We start from the raw sequence: 13,151 nt of genomic DNA on the forward strand, positions 1-13,151 counted from the left end.
CTCCTTTGCTGTCTCAGTTGGTGGATAAGCTCTTTGCATGGCCCGTTTCTGACTCTGAGCCTCTGATGCAGTGGTTCTCTGCTGGGGCTGTATTAAAAGCATGCAGTACGCTTTTAAAACTGCAGATGCTTGAGTCAGGATCTCCTAGGCAAGTGTGGTGGTGCTGACAGCAGGGCTGGCCACATCACTAGTCATTAGCAAGATGCTGTCTGAGTAAAATGGCATCTGTTCCCCAACCCCAAGTCATGTTTAGTTGCTGATTGTGAAAACCCTGTAACTAAAAGGAGCAGTTCTTTCATTATGAGTAGGGCAGGAGCTGTACCTGTAGCTACCTAATTTGCTTGCTTTATTATACTCACTGGCTCTCCCCACCCTATTGCTTCCATTTTGAACCTTGTCATTCATCTCTGCATCTCTGACCCTCTGACTGTATCAAAATCGAAGAAATACAAATTATATTCTAGAATTAATTGAAAGCCCTAAGCTGTTTGCTCATGCCTGTGGTTAAGTGTTCTCTTTACTTGCATCAAATATTGGTGTTTCCCTCCCACCTCCTTTCTTACACAGTTAGGCAAGTGTTCTGTCTCTGAGTCACAGCTCAGCTCTGCTTTTACACTTTATTTTGAGACTGGATCTCAATAAGTTGCCAAGCTGGCCTTGAACTCAAGTTTCTTGCTTTGGTCTCGATACTAGCTGGGACTGCAGGCCCTAATCAGACACTTTTGACTGTCTGTGGTCCCTAACTAGCTGAGTCTGCCCAGTTTGTTCTCACTGTGTCACATTGCAGCTGTAAAGGAGCCTGCCGTTGATTTGAAGCACAGTTGCATTCATCCTGGGAAAAGAGGTGGGAAGGTGCCATAGACAGACTCTGGAAGTGGAGTGTAGCATATCCAAGCAGGGTCCTTTCCTACAGGGGTGCCCTAAAGGACACTGGGAAGTGTGAGGAAAGCGGATCACCAGATTACTCCATACCCCAAGCTGGCTGGACATTGCTGTGAATCTGGGGCTGCCCTGAAGCTCTGTTCGTTGGTTTGGTTGGTTGCCTCATTGGATTTATTGTTCTTTTGAGATGGGGTCTCACTGTGTAGCCCTGGTTAGCCTTGAACTCAGAGATCCACCTATCTGTGTGTGTGTCACCGTGCATGGTAAATGTTTATTTTAATTTTATTGGTGTGTGTGTGTGTGATATGAGTGTTGGTAGCCTGCTGTATTACCTGGAGCTGGAATCACAGGCAGCTGTGAACTGCCTTATGTGGATGCTGGGAACCAAACTCAGGTCCTCTGGGAAACAGTAGCCACCAAGACCACCAAGTCATCTTTCCAACCCCAGAAATGTAGTCAAGTCTATCTAGAGTTAAAACACAGTTTCATTACATTTATATGTTGGTGTGTGTGTGCAGTGACATATGTGTAACAATCAGAAGACAACTTGCTTAAGTTAGATCTCTCCTTTTTCCTTGGTAGAACCTGGGGACAGAACTCAGGTGTTTAAGCTTAGAGGCCTTTCTTTACGCACTGAGCTGTCTCATAGGCCCATTACCCCAGACAGTTGGTTCTCATTATGGGAGTCAAGACCCCTTTCACAGGGGTCACACACTTACATTACGATCCACAACGGTAGCAAAATTGCACTTGAGACGTATCAGCAGAACAGCTTCATGGCGGGGAAGGTTGAAGCCGCTCTTAAACCCTGTCCAGCTGCCGCCGCCTCTTAAGGTTAAGATTACGAGGGGCACCATCCAGCAATGCAGTGTTTAAAAGAAAATATCAGCTGTGAGTTCTGACACATTTCTTTAATTTCAGAACTCAGAAGGTAGAGGCAGGTATACCTCATGAGTTTGAAGCTAGCCTGGTATTCAGAGCAAGTTCAGAACAGCCAGAGCTATACAGAGAAACCCTGGTTCAAAAAACAAACAAACAAACAAACAAACAAACAAACAAAAAACAAAAACAAAAACAACAACTAAACCAAAACAGCAACAACAACAAAAATCCAGAAATAAAGGAGCATTCTTGCAGGGCATAGTGACATGTATATAATCCCAGCACTGGAGAGGCTGAGATGAGAGGGTCACAAGTTCAAGTACAGCCTGGGCTGTATAGTAAGAACCTGTTTCAAGTAGTATTCATGAAATTTCAATGTTTGGTAAGATACACAGGGCTGTGGCCTTGCTTTCTAGGAGTTTTTCCATTTCTGAGCTTTTTAAAGGAGCATGATTCTTTTACACGAGGATGATTTTATGCTGTCTTAGGTCTTCTCCAGGCCTGTGTCTCATTGTCTACTGCGGAATCACCTAGTCACCTATTGGGAACATAGAACCAATTTTCATTCTGTGACTCTGCTGTTTTAGTTAGTGCAAAACCCATTTACAAATGTGGTCTTGGTGTTCTTTCCTGGAAACGGAACTTTCAGTGTCCTGCTCTGGCTTGTCACAGGCAGCAGAACATCGAGGAGAACATGACCATAGCTATGGAGGAGGCCCCGGAGAGCTTCGGCCAGGTCGCCATGCTCTACATCAACTGCAGAGTGAATGGGCATCCTGTGAAAGCCTTCGTTGACTCAGGTGACAGCGGGGGATGGGAGGCCAGTGACTTAGACACTGGCCCTGTGCTGTGCTGCTGGGGCTGCAGGTTATTCTCATTTTTCAGTCTATGTGTGGATAAAAGAGTCCTTTTCCCAGTCATTTTTTAGCTGGGTTTGTATTTGAGTATCTCTGTCTTCTGCTGTTACTGGTGGTCAGGGTATTTCCAGGTTCTTGGCCACTTAACCAAAGAACTGAAAATAGAGGCTTAAACATTGTTGCAGTTGGGTTGGGTGGGAGAGTGGGCTTAGAGTGAGTACTGCTCTTACAGAGGTGTGGGTTCAGTTCCCAGCACCCACATCACACAGCTGATACCTCTTAATTCCAGCTCTAGGGAATATGGGATCCTCTTCTGGCTTTTGCCTGCACCTGTACTTACATTTCATTCCCCCTCCCCGACATGTAAATATAATTAAAAAGTAAAATCTTTTAAAATAATAAAGTTAGAAGGTTGATAGCAAGTCAAATGTGGAAGTTGGAGTTTGGGCCCCAGTTGTTGCTGGCGGCTACTTTTTGTGAGGCTCCAGAGAAGGAAGGGCTGTGTACTAAGGGGTGGTCTGAGTGCCTCTCTGTTATCATTGAGAAATTATGTTATTTGTGGCTCACAACTGTCTAATCTCAGGATTTGATGCTCTCTTCTGCCTTTTGGTGGGCACCAGGCTTACATGTGTTGCACAGACACGCATGCAAGCAGAACACATAACGTTGAAAAAGACAAGGATGGACCAGAAAGATGAACGTGGTTTGCTACTTAAGCTTCAGGTGGCCCATGTGTTAACTGGCACCATTTTTATTTACTTTTGTTTAGATCTTTTTTTGTTGTTGTTTTTGTTGTTGTTTTGTTTGTTTGGTTGTTTTTGGGGGGTGGGGTTCCGAGACAGAGTTTCTCTGTGTAGCCCTGGCTGTCCTGGAACTCACTCTGTAGACCAGGCTGGCCTCAAACTCAGAAATCCGCCTGCCTCTGCCTCCCAAGTGCTGGGATTAAAGGCCTGCACCACCACTGCCCGGCCAGATTTTTTTTTAAACTATTAATTTATTATGTTTTGCCTACAAGTATATGTAGGCCCACAGAGGCCAGAAGACGGCGTCAGAATCCTAGAGCTGGAATTACAGTAGTAGTGAGCCACACTGTAGTGCTGGGTATTGTGCCTCTGTCCTGCCTGAGAGCAACAAATAACTGAACTGTGGAGCCTCTCTCCAGCCCCGAGGCTGCTTTTTTTTTTTTTTTTTTTTTTTTTTTTTTTTTTTTAACTTATTTATGTAACTGAGTGCTGTGTTTGCACATATGCCTGCATGGCAGAAGAAGGCATCAGATCCCATTAGAGATGGTTGTGAGCCACCATGTAGGTGTTGAGAATTGAACCCAGGTCCTCTGGGAGAGCAGCCTGTGCTCTCCACTGAGCCATCTCTTTAGCTCCCAACTCTGCTTTTTAAATCCTCCAGTGTCATGCCCATCAGTCTGGCCATCTCTCTGAGACTGTGAGCAGCTCGAGTTGCTGGGTGTTGGGAACCTAACATCACAGTCTCAAGGTACAAAGTGAACGTGTGTTCAAGTGTTTGTGGATGTAGTTAGGGAGGTGCCACATTTGAGCACATGTTTAGTTTGTGTCTTGAGACTATGACATTCTCGGAAGTAAATGTGCTCATGAGTCTGTTTAAACAATGTCTACCAAGTGGCTAGAGATGGATGACACAGTGGTTAACACTTGCTGCTGTTCTAGAGAACCAGAGTTAGGTTCCCAGCACCCATTTTAAGCCGCTCACAACTGCCTGTAACTCTAGCTCCAGAGAGCTCCAGTGTCCTCCTCTGGCTTCTTCAGACACCTGAATGTGTTTAACATACATACATACATACATACATACATACAAACAAATATGTCTTCTTTTTTTAAAGTTGTTTATCTAGTTGTATAGCCTTGGGCTGAGTGCTTAATGGTAAATCTTCCTGTTGAGAGCTTCAGGATGTAAATGTGAGAGACAGACAGACGGCTCTTGCTGTACATCAAGCACCATGCTAGATGCTTAGTACATCTTACTGCATTGTTTTTAGTTTTTTGGTTTTTTTTTTTTCCCTGCCCCTCCCCCCCAGACAGGGTTTCTCTCTATAGCCCTGTAGACCAGTCTGGCCTCAAACTCAGAATTCTGCCTGCCTCTGCCTCCCAAGTGCTGGGATTAAAGGTGTGTGCCACCACCGCCTGGCCATCTTACTGCGTTGTGTTTAACCTCAGACCATCACTTTGTGCCATGGTGTGTTCCTGTTTTGTGGGTAAGGACATGAAGGCCTAGAGAAATCAAGTCTTTGGTGCAGTGCCCACAAGGTGCGGGTGCTTCATGCAGTGAAATCTGACAGCAGGATTGGTTGGCAAGTCTCCAGCCAAGCCTAAGCACAGCTGGAACTCAGAAAACAAGAGCAGGGAAGGGATGCTTTCTGGGAGGCTAGAGGGAATAGAGCTTCCTCCCACCTGGAAATGCTGCGTAGATGTGATAAGACTATAAGAGTGGAATGGGGTGTGGGCGGATGTATTGGTAGAGAGGGCCTGGGTTTGATTTAGTACTCTGTAAATTAAGAGATGGCACAGACCTTAATCCCAGCACTTGGGAGGTAGAGGCAGGACAATTAGAAATTTAAGGGTCATCCACATCTTTCAGTGAGTTTGAAGCTAGTCTGGGTACTGAGACCCTGTCTGAAAAAGAGATGTGAATGTAAGGTTGCAGATGGACAGGATGCAGTGGCCTGACACTGGGGCACTGTGGCTCGACAGTCTTATACAGAGTGGGAACCTTTGAGGGTTCTAGAGCAGGTAAGGAAATGGTCTAAAGGTGCTAGTTTGGGATTACTGCAGGCAGAGGCAGAGCTGGAAGAATTCAGTAACTCAGTGGCACACTTGCTTTAAATTACACATGCATGGGACAGATTCAGAGCCAGAGGAGAATCTGCTTAGGAGGGGAGAGGGTTGCAAGACAGACCCACAGCTGTGGTGAGAAGGATGGTCAGACATTACAGAGACAGTGAGGGAAGAGTGAAGATAGCAGGAGTCAACACTGAATTGTGCTCACCACAGTTAGAATGGAGAGAAGTGAGGCTGGGCCTCCATGGAGATTACAGTGTCAGCCGGATACAGCCTAGGACATATCCCCCCAGATAGAAAGTGATCTCAAGGCTAGGAGTGGCCTACTTGTAGCATGCTTGTGTAGCATGCAGCGCCCTGAGTCTGACACCCAGCACTGCATAAAACTTAATAGAGCATAGAGCATAGTGGGCCATGTTTGTAATCCAGCACCTAAGCAAGTAGAAACAAGAGAGTCCTGAGCTGTATGTGAATTTTAGGCTTGAACTGCACTGAGACCTTGTGTCAAAAACAAGAAAAACTATTCTACATGGTCTCAACTTTCAAGGGAAGGGGACTCGTGTGTGTGGGTTCATTTTTTCCTTCCTTCCTTCCTTCCTTCCTTCCTTCCCTCCCTCCCTCCCTCCCTCCCTCCCTCCCTCCCTCCCTCTTTTCTTTTCTTTTCTTTTCTTTTCTTTTTTTCTTTTTTCTTTTTTCTTTTTTTTTGAGACAGGGTTTCTCTGTGTAGCCTGGCTGTCCAGGAATTCACTTTTCTATAGACCAGGCTGGCCTCAAACTCAGAAATCCGCCTGCCTCTGCCTCCCAAGTGCTGGGATTAAAGACATGCGCCACCACTGCCCGGCTGGTTCATTTCTTATTTTAGGGAAAAAAATAAAGGACATTAGATTATTTTTATGTTCTTTTTTAGGGGTGGGGTGTGTTATTTGTTTGTTTGGGATAGGGTCTCATATGTAGCTGTAGATTGTTTTGAGCTAGCTAGCTTTATAGAATATGCTGGCCTCACACTTCACAGAAGGCTTCCTGACTCTGTCTCCTGAGAGCTGGGATGAAGGGTATATGCCATCGCACCTAGCTTTTTTTTCTAAAGTGGTTCTGGTCCCTGTCTGTGTTACGTTAGGTAAGTGGTCTCCCACTGAGCTATAGTGTCCAACACTGGAACAAGAGGATCACATGATCAAGATTACTGTGGACTACACAGGGAGTACAGTAAGATCCTGACTCAACTCACAAACAGATGAAGTGTTCTGAGTGTAAGGTGCTGTGTGACACATTTCTGTCTGTGGACACAGTGGCAACATTGGGATTTAGAAGGCTGCTCCCAGATGGGTTTGTTTCCTGTTGGTGAAGTTTGTAAGTGACCTTCAGTTACTCCATAAACAACACGCTCTTTTCTTTCAGTCATATTTCTGTACTTTGTTAGATTCTGGCGTGGAAACGAAAAGTGAATATAAATATCAGGGCCATCGCTGCACATCTGTCATCCCCGAGTGTGAGGATGGATGCAGGAGGAACAGTCGGAGCTTTACAAAACAAACAAAGAAAAAGCCAAGCAGGACGATGTTACGTGGCTTATGTCTTACAGTCTGGTATTCCTCTCTCCCTCCAGGTGCCCAGATGACTATCATGAGCCAGGCCTGTGCAGAAAGGTGTAACATCATGAGACTGGTGGATCGTCGCTGGGCTGGCATTGCCAAAGGAGTAGGCACACAGAAAATTATTGGAAGGGTTCATCTAGGTGAGTGAAGGTGGGCAGGTTACTGCTTTTTTAAATAAGGATTTTATAGGGTAGTGAGTTCTACAGTTTTTTTCACAGTACCTGATTGACATGGCATGTACCTGAGAGCAAGTGAGTATGTCTTTGGGTACACCTGCTCCTGTGCAGGTCAGAGGACAACGTTGGGATCTGGTGCTCGCCCTTCCACAAGTTCCTGGACTTGATTTCAAGTTGCCAGGCTTTTATGGCAAGAATTTTTTTTTCCTGAGGCATCTTGCTGACTCTGGAGTGTGGCTTCTTTCTCTGTAGCTTGGATTGGTCAAAGGTCATTTCCTTCACAGTGTTAGGTTAGGTACTGCATTTTGATTTCCCTGTGGTCATCGTAGCTGTGTGGATGCTTAGTGTTCTTGGGCTATGTAGCCCCCCTCTCAGCTCCCTGGTAGGTTGGTCCATGTGCTCTCTTTAGTTCTTGTACTTAATCAAGTGTTGGTGGCTTTTTCATTCTGGAAAAGCACCCTTCACTTCCATGATGGAAGCCAGTGCCTTAGCACATGCTAAGTACACTCCACAACCGGGCTGTCCTCCAGCCCCTTGATGGACTCCAATGTGATTCAGTCAAAAGATTCTCCTGTGCTAGGTTTATCTTTCACATTCTGAGGGGTGTCTGCGTGTGAACGAGAAGGGGGCAAGATATTGGTGGATCCTCAGAATGGGTATTCTCTAGAAATAAAAGATCTTTCTAGAAACACTGTAGAGATATAGCAGGTATACTTATTTCCATAGTGATTCTAAAGCCCATCAAGTAGGCTGTAAGACTAACTTCATAGACCTTTTATTGCACAAACTGGCAAGACACAGCAAGGGTAGTTTCCAGCACACAGACTATATGTATTGCAGGGACCCAACTCAAAATGGCAGACTTGCCTACAATGTAAGATATGTCTGTCTGTCTGTCTCTGTCTCTCTGTCTCTGTCTCTGTCTCTCTCTCTCTCTCTGTGTGTGTGTAGTTCTTGCTACTCTTGTTTGTTGTAACTCAACTTTGTGGTTTTGTGTTTTAAAATTTTATTTGTTATATTTTATGTATATGACTGGGTTTTTTAAAAGATATATTTATTTATTTTATGTATGAGTACACTGTAGCTGTCTTCAGACACACCAGAAGAGGGTGTTGGATTCCACTACAGATGGTTGTGAGCCACAATGTGGTTGCTGGGAATTGAACTCAGGACCTCTGGAAGAGCATCCAGTGCTCTTAACCACTGAGCCATCTCTCCAGCCCCTGTTTGTTTGTTTGTTTGTTTGTTTGTTTTTAATACTACTTGTGTCTGATGCTTTTGCAGTTCAGAAGAGTGCATCAGATCCTTTGTAATTAGAATTATGGGTGGTTGTGATCCTCATATAGGTACTAGGACCTAATCTGGGTCCTCTGAAAGAGAAGCAATGTTTAAAAGCTGAACACCCAGGCAGGTCACAGTTAATTGCCTTTTCCAGCTATCATCACCAAATGGGTGATTTCTATGGAAATGAATGTGGAAATCTTAGAGCAAGAGAGGTTTGAGGTGTTCCGGGATAGCTGCATATCTACATAGAGAGAGGAGTTGCAAGTCAGACCAGCTTCACAGCACACATACGTAAATTGTCCAGGTTACAGCCCACATGTGGGTCAGAGGGCGATTGAATTGCCAGAGTGCTGCTGTACAAGTGTAAGACTAGACTGGAAGATCTGGGAGGCTGGTCAGCTGTCCAGCCCAGTGCTGTGAGACCCTGTCTCACAGACTACAGTAGAGAACAAGAGAGAAAAGGGCACTAAGCGTCAACCTCCAGCCTCCACAGGCATGTCTGCCCATGCACACAGCACCTGCACTGCTCTTCAGGCAGATCTTCTCAGCTGGACGTGGTATCACAAACTCCTGTAAGCTACGCATTTGGCAGGTGGAAGCTACACACTTAGGATTTCAAAGCAAGCCTGAATGGACTGCATGAGATTTATTCAAAAATCATTTAAATAAAGAGGTGGCAATCAAGACCAGAAAAGGAAAGATTAAAACTTGCTTCTGTTTTGTTTTTTCTTTTTTCAAGACAGGATCTTTTAAAGTAGCCCTGGACCTTTTTACATAAATCAGGCTAAACTTGGACTCAGCTACATGATACCTAAGAGAGCTAGGCCTGGTGACTCACGCCTTTAATCTCCACACTTGGGAAACGGAGGCAGAGGAATCCCAGTGTTAGAGGCCAGCCTACAGAGCAAGTTCCAGGCCAGCCAGGGCTACACAGAGAAACCCTATCTTTGGAAAAAAGATGTTCGTCTTGAGCCTACGGGGTTGTGTACATCTATAGTTTCAGTTCTTGAAAAGACAGTACTTTAAAGAACAAAATAGATAGTAATGTTTGCTAGAAATGTAAGTGTATACCATGTGTGTGCACATGCCCTTAGAGGCTAACTTGAGTTATAGGCAGTTGTGAACTGCCTGACGTGAGTCCTGAGAACTGAGCTCAGGTTCTTGGGAGAGCAACAAGTAAGTGCTCCCCCCCCCAGGTTTATTTGTTTATCTATTTTATGTTTATGAATGATCATGTCTTTATGTACATCATAAGAGGACATCAAATCACAGATGGCTGTAAGCTACCATGTGGCTGCTGGGAATTGAACTTAGGACCTCTGGAAGACCAGGCAGTTGTTCTTAACCACTGGGCTGTCCCTCATCACTCTTTGGTTTTCTATTTCTTCATTTGGAAACTAAGCACATGATTATTTGGTATGGTTTATTATATTGGGCACATATTTCACACTCTCCAGCCTATATATAAAAACCAGTGGTAACTGCTAGAGAATTAACTTCATTGCTACTGTTTTCTTAATCCTCATAGTGTTTGCTCTTTTCACCTGCTGAGCATGGGTCCTGATCATGTTCATAACGGTAGCTCTGTCCTGTCCACTTCATTTGCTTTTCCGCCTGTCTAATTGTTATGCCTTCCTAGGTTGAGTGAGTCCCAGAAGGCCAGGCAAAGCTCGCCTTGGGCTTGTGAAGCCAATACCAGTAATACCTTTTCTTTGTGTTTTAGCTCAGGTTCAGATTGAAGGTGATTTTCTGGCATGTTCCTTCTCAATTCTGGAAGAACAGCCTATGGACATGCTTCTGGGTCTGGACATGCTTAAACGGCATCAGGTAATTAAGAGCTTTTGTATGTGTGTGTGTATATACATGGACACGTGTGTGAAGGCTAGAGGTTGACAACAGGTGATCTCCTCAGTCTCCACCTACTTGTTTCAGAGAGAGCGTCTCTCACTGAACCCAGAATTCACCAGTTTTGCTACACTGGCTGGGCAGCACCTCCAGGGAGCCTCCTATGTCCATCTCCACAGTGCTAAGGTTATAAATGGGCACTGTTGTACCAGGCTTCCTACATGAGTGTTGGGAAATCTAAACTTAGGTCCTCATGCCTGCACAATAAAGACTACCAAGTAAGACCGCACCCCAGCACTCCCCAGCCTGTTGTTTCATTTTGTGTTTTGTTGTGGTTGTTGTTAAGTTATGTAGCCCTGGCTGGCCTGGAGCTTGCTGTGTAAAGCAGAGTCCCTAGAACTTGCAGTAATACTCTTCCCTCTGCCTCTTGTGCCTGGGTTGACAGGCGTGTACCATCAGGCCTGGGTTGACAGGCGTATATTGTCAGGCCTGAGCGCTCTAGTGTTGCTGTGTCTCTAGGACTCACATCAGTTCTGTCAGTTACATGTATCACAAACCAAGAACCATGGAAATGTCCTTGGTAGGTTCTGTTGTCATAGAGTTGAAACAATTTGTCATTACAAATAGAGTCTGCCAGTTGGGTATGGTGGTGCGTTTATTAATCCAAGCACTTGGAACAGAGAGGTATCAGGCATCTCTGAGACCCTGAGGACAACCAGAGTCACATAGTGAAACCCAGCCTCAAAACAACACCAGGTCGTCTTTGTTAATCCAGCAGTTGGGAAGGAGAGGCAGACAGGTCTTTGAGTTTGAGGACAGCCAGGGCTACACAAAAAATCCCTCTCTGGAAAACAAACAAAAAACCAACAGCACAAATCTCTTTGTAAAACCTCTAGGAATAAGTTAAAGCTTGTCTGCTTTGACATTATTTCAGTTTTATTATTTGTTTTAATCTTTATTTATTTATTTGTTTGTTTGGTTGGTTGGTTTTTCGAGACAAGGTTTCTCTGTGTAGCCCTGGCTGTCCTGGAACTCACTCTGTAGACCAGGCTGGCCTCGAACTCAGAGATCCACCTGCCTCTGCCTCCCAAGTGCTGGGATTAAAGGCGTGCACCACCACTGCCTGGCCTTGTTTTAATCTTTAAAGAATTGGATTTATTTTTATTTTTGTATGTATTTTACTTGTAAGAATGTCTGAGTACTACATGCATGCCTGGTTCACTTCAAGGTAAAAAGAGAGCGTTGAATCCCCTGGGCCTTAGGTTCAGACTGTTAGGAGCCACCTGTTGGAGATAGAAGGTCCTCTGCAAGGACAAGTGTGCCTATTTTTTCTTTTCCATTTACTGAAAATGGTTTTTTTCTCACATAATATATATCCTGATTATGGTTCCCCTTTCTCTACTCTCTCAGTCCCTTCCCATTACCCCCCCATCCAGATCCACCTTTGCGTCTCCTTAGAAAACAAACGGGATTATGATATGATAAGATAAGCTAAAACAAGAGTAGAAAAGCAGACGAGGCACAAGGAACAGAGCTCACTGGTTTGCACACTCAGGAATCCTATAAAACCACTAAACCCAAAGCCATAATATATATGCAAAGGCCCTGGTACAGACCTGTGCAGGTCCTGTGCTTGTCTGTGAGTTCCTGTGAGCTGTAGTCTTAGCACGCCTAGCCCGAGGTAGGGCATGGAGGCAGAGTTGCTTGGAAAGTCCTGGGCCGCTGGCTCGGAGTCCACAACAACAGAAACAGCAGACCAAAAGAGGCAAGAGTCAGAGGTTTAAAACCAGAAAAGTCTAGGGAGATGTAGTAGCACACACCTGGAGACAGGTGGGAGGAGGCCAAGTTGAAGCCTGTTTTAGGTTATGAAGTGCATTGGTGGCCATCCTGGATTACATAGCAAGACTTTGTGTCCAAAGCCAGAAGTATAAAACTGATGCTTTCAGCATGTGCTAACATAACGTTATGTCAGTTTTTATTTTTAAACCATCTCTTTTCCTAGTAGTGTTCTTTACTGGTTGAATGTGGAACCAAGAATTTGTTTCTCTGTAGGATGCTTCATCTGCTGTTGTTCTTTGCTTTTCTCTTCTAAAGTGTTCTATTGACTTGAAGAAAAATGTTCTGGTGATTGGCACCACAGGCTCACAGACTACCTTCCTTCCTGAGGGGGAGTTACCAGAGTGTGCTCGCTTGGCATATGGAACCGGGCGAGAGGACATACGGCCAGAGGAAATTGCAGACCAAGAATTAGCAGAAGCCATTCAAAAATCAGCCGAGGATGCAGGTATTAAACGGACCATTTGTGTAGAGCTGTGTGCTTAGTGAGGGGAAGGCCTTTCTGGTTTATACATAGCTTCACTGGTCAGCAGTAGGCATGTTCACCGTCTTCTCACCTCCTCCCTCATCTCTTGATACCACTGGACAGGAAATACAACTCAATAGTAGAGTGCTTGTTAACACACTCGAAGGAAGCGCTGGGCTTAGTCCCCAGTACCATAGACTGGGTGTGGTGCTGCACACCTGGAATCCAGCACTCAGGAGGACATAATCAGAATGCAAGGCTAGCTTGCAATATTTGAGATGCTGTCTCAAAGAGGAGGAGAGAGAGAGTGGACAGGGCTTTGCATTGCCCTGACTCAGCAGGTAAAGGCGCTTGCCACAGAAGCCTAGAAACCAGAGCCCATGTAAAAGTAGTAGGACAGCACCGACTCCACGGTCACCTTCTGACCAAGGTGTTGCCCACAACATACATACCATCATAATAAAAACTTTAAAGGACTCGTATTGGAACAAATCAAGAAAAAAGGTGTAGTGACACAC

At 45.0% G+C, this 13,151-nt stretch overlaps 1 protein-coding gene across 3 annotated transcripts in view; it reads left to right on the forward strand.

The window, feature by feature from the left end:
* LOC117708249 (DDI proteasomal shuttling factor 2) overlaps positions 1–13,151 on the forward strand; it is a 42,540-nt gene that overhangs the window by 16,346 nt on the left and 13,043 nt on the right. For 2 of the 3 annotated variants that reach the window (XM_034501720.2, XM_034501724.2), the window contains exons 5-8: positions 2,437–2,564; positions 7,038–7,166; positions 10,210–10,313; positions 12,426–12,615. In XM_034501720.2, coding sequence (XP_034357611.1) covers positions 2,437–2,564; positions 7,038–7,166; positions 10,210–10,313; positions 12,426–12,615 — 551 coding nt within the window. Of the gene's footprint in view, positions 1–2,436; positions 2,565–7,037; positions 7,167–10,209; positions 10,314–12,425; positions 12,616–13,151 lie in introns of those variants that run through there. The other variant, XM_034501723.2, reaches the window with a different exon arrangement.

This window comes from Arvicanthis niloticus, chromosome 5, assembly GCF_011762505.2.
Source record: "Arvicanthis niloticus isolate mArvNil1 chromosome 5, mArvNil1.pat.X, whole genome shotgun sequence".
Taxonomy (NCBI): Eukaryota; Metazoa; Chordata; class Mammalia; order Rodentia; family Muridae; genus Arvicanthis; species Arvicanthis niloticus.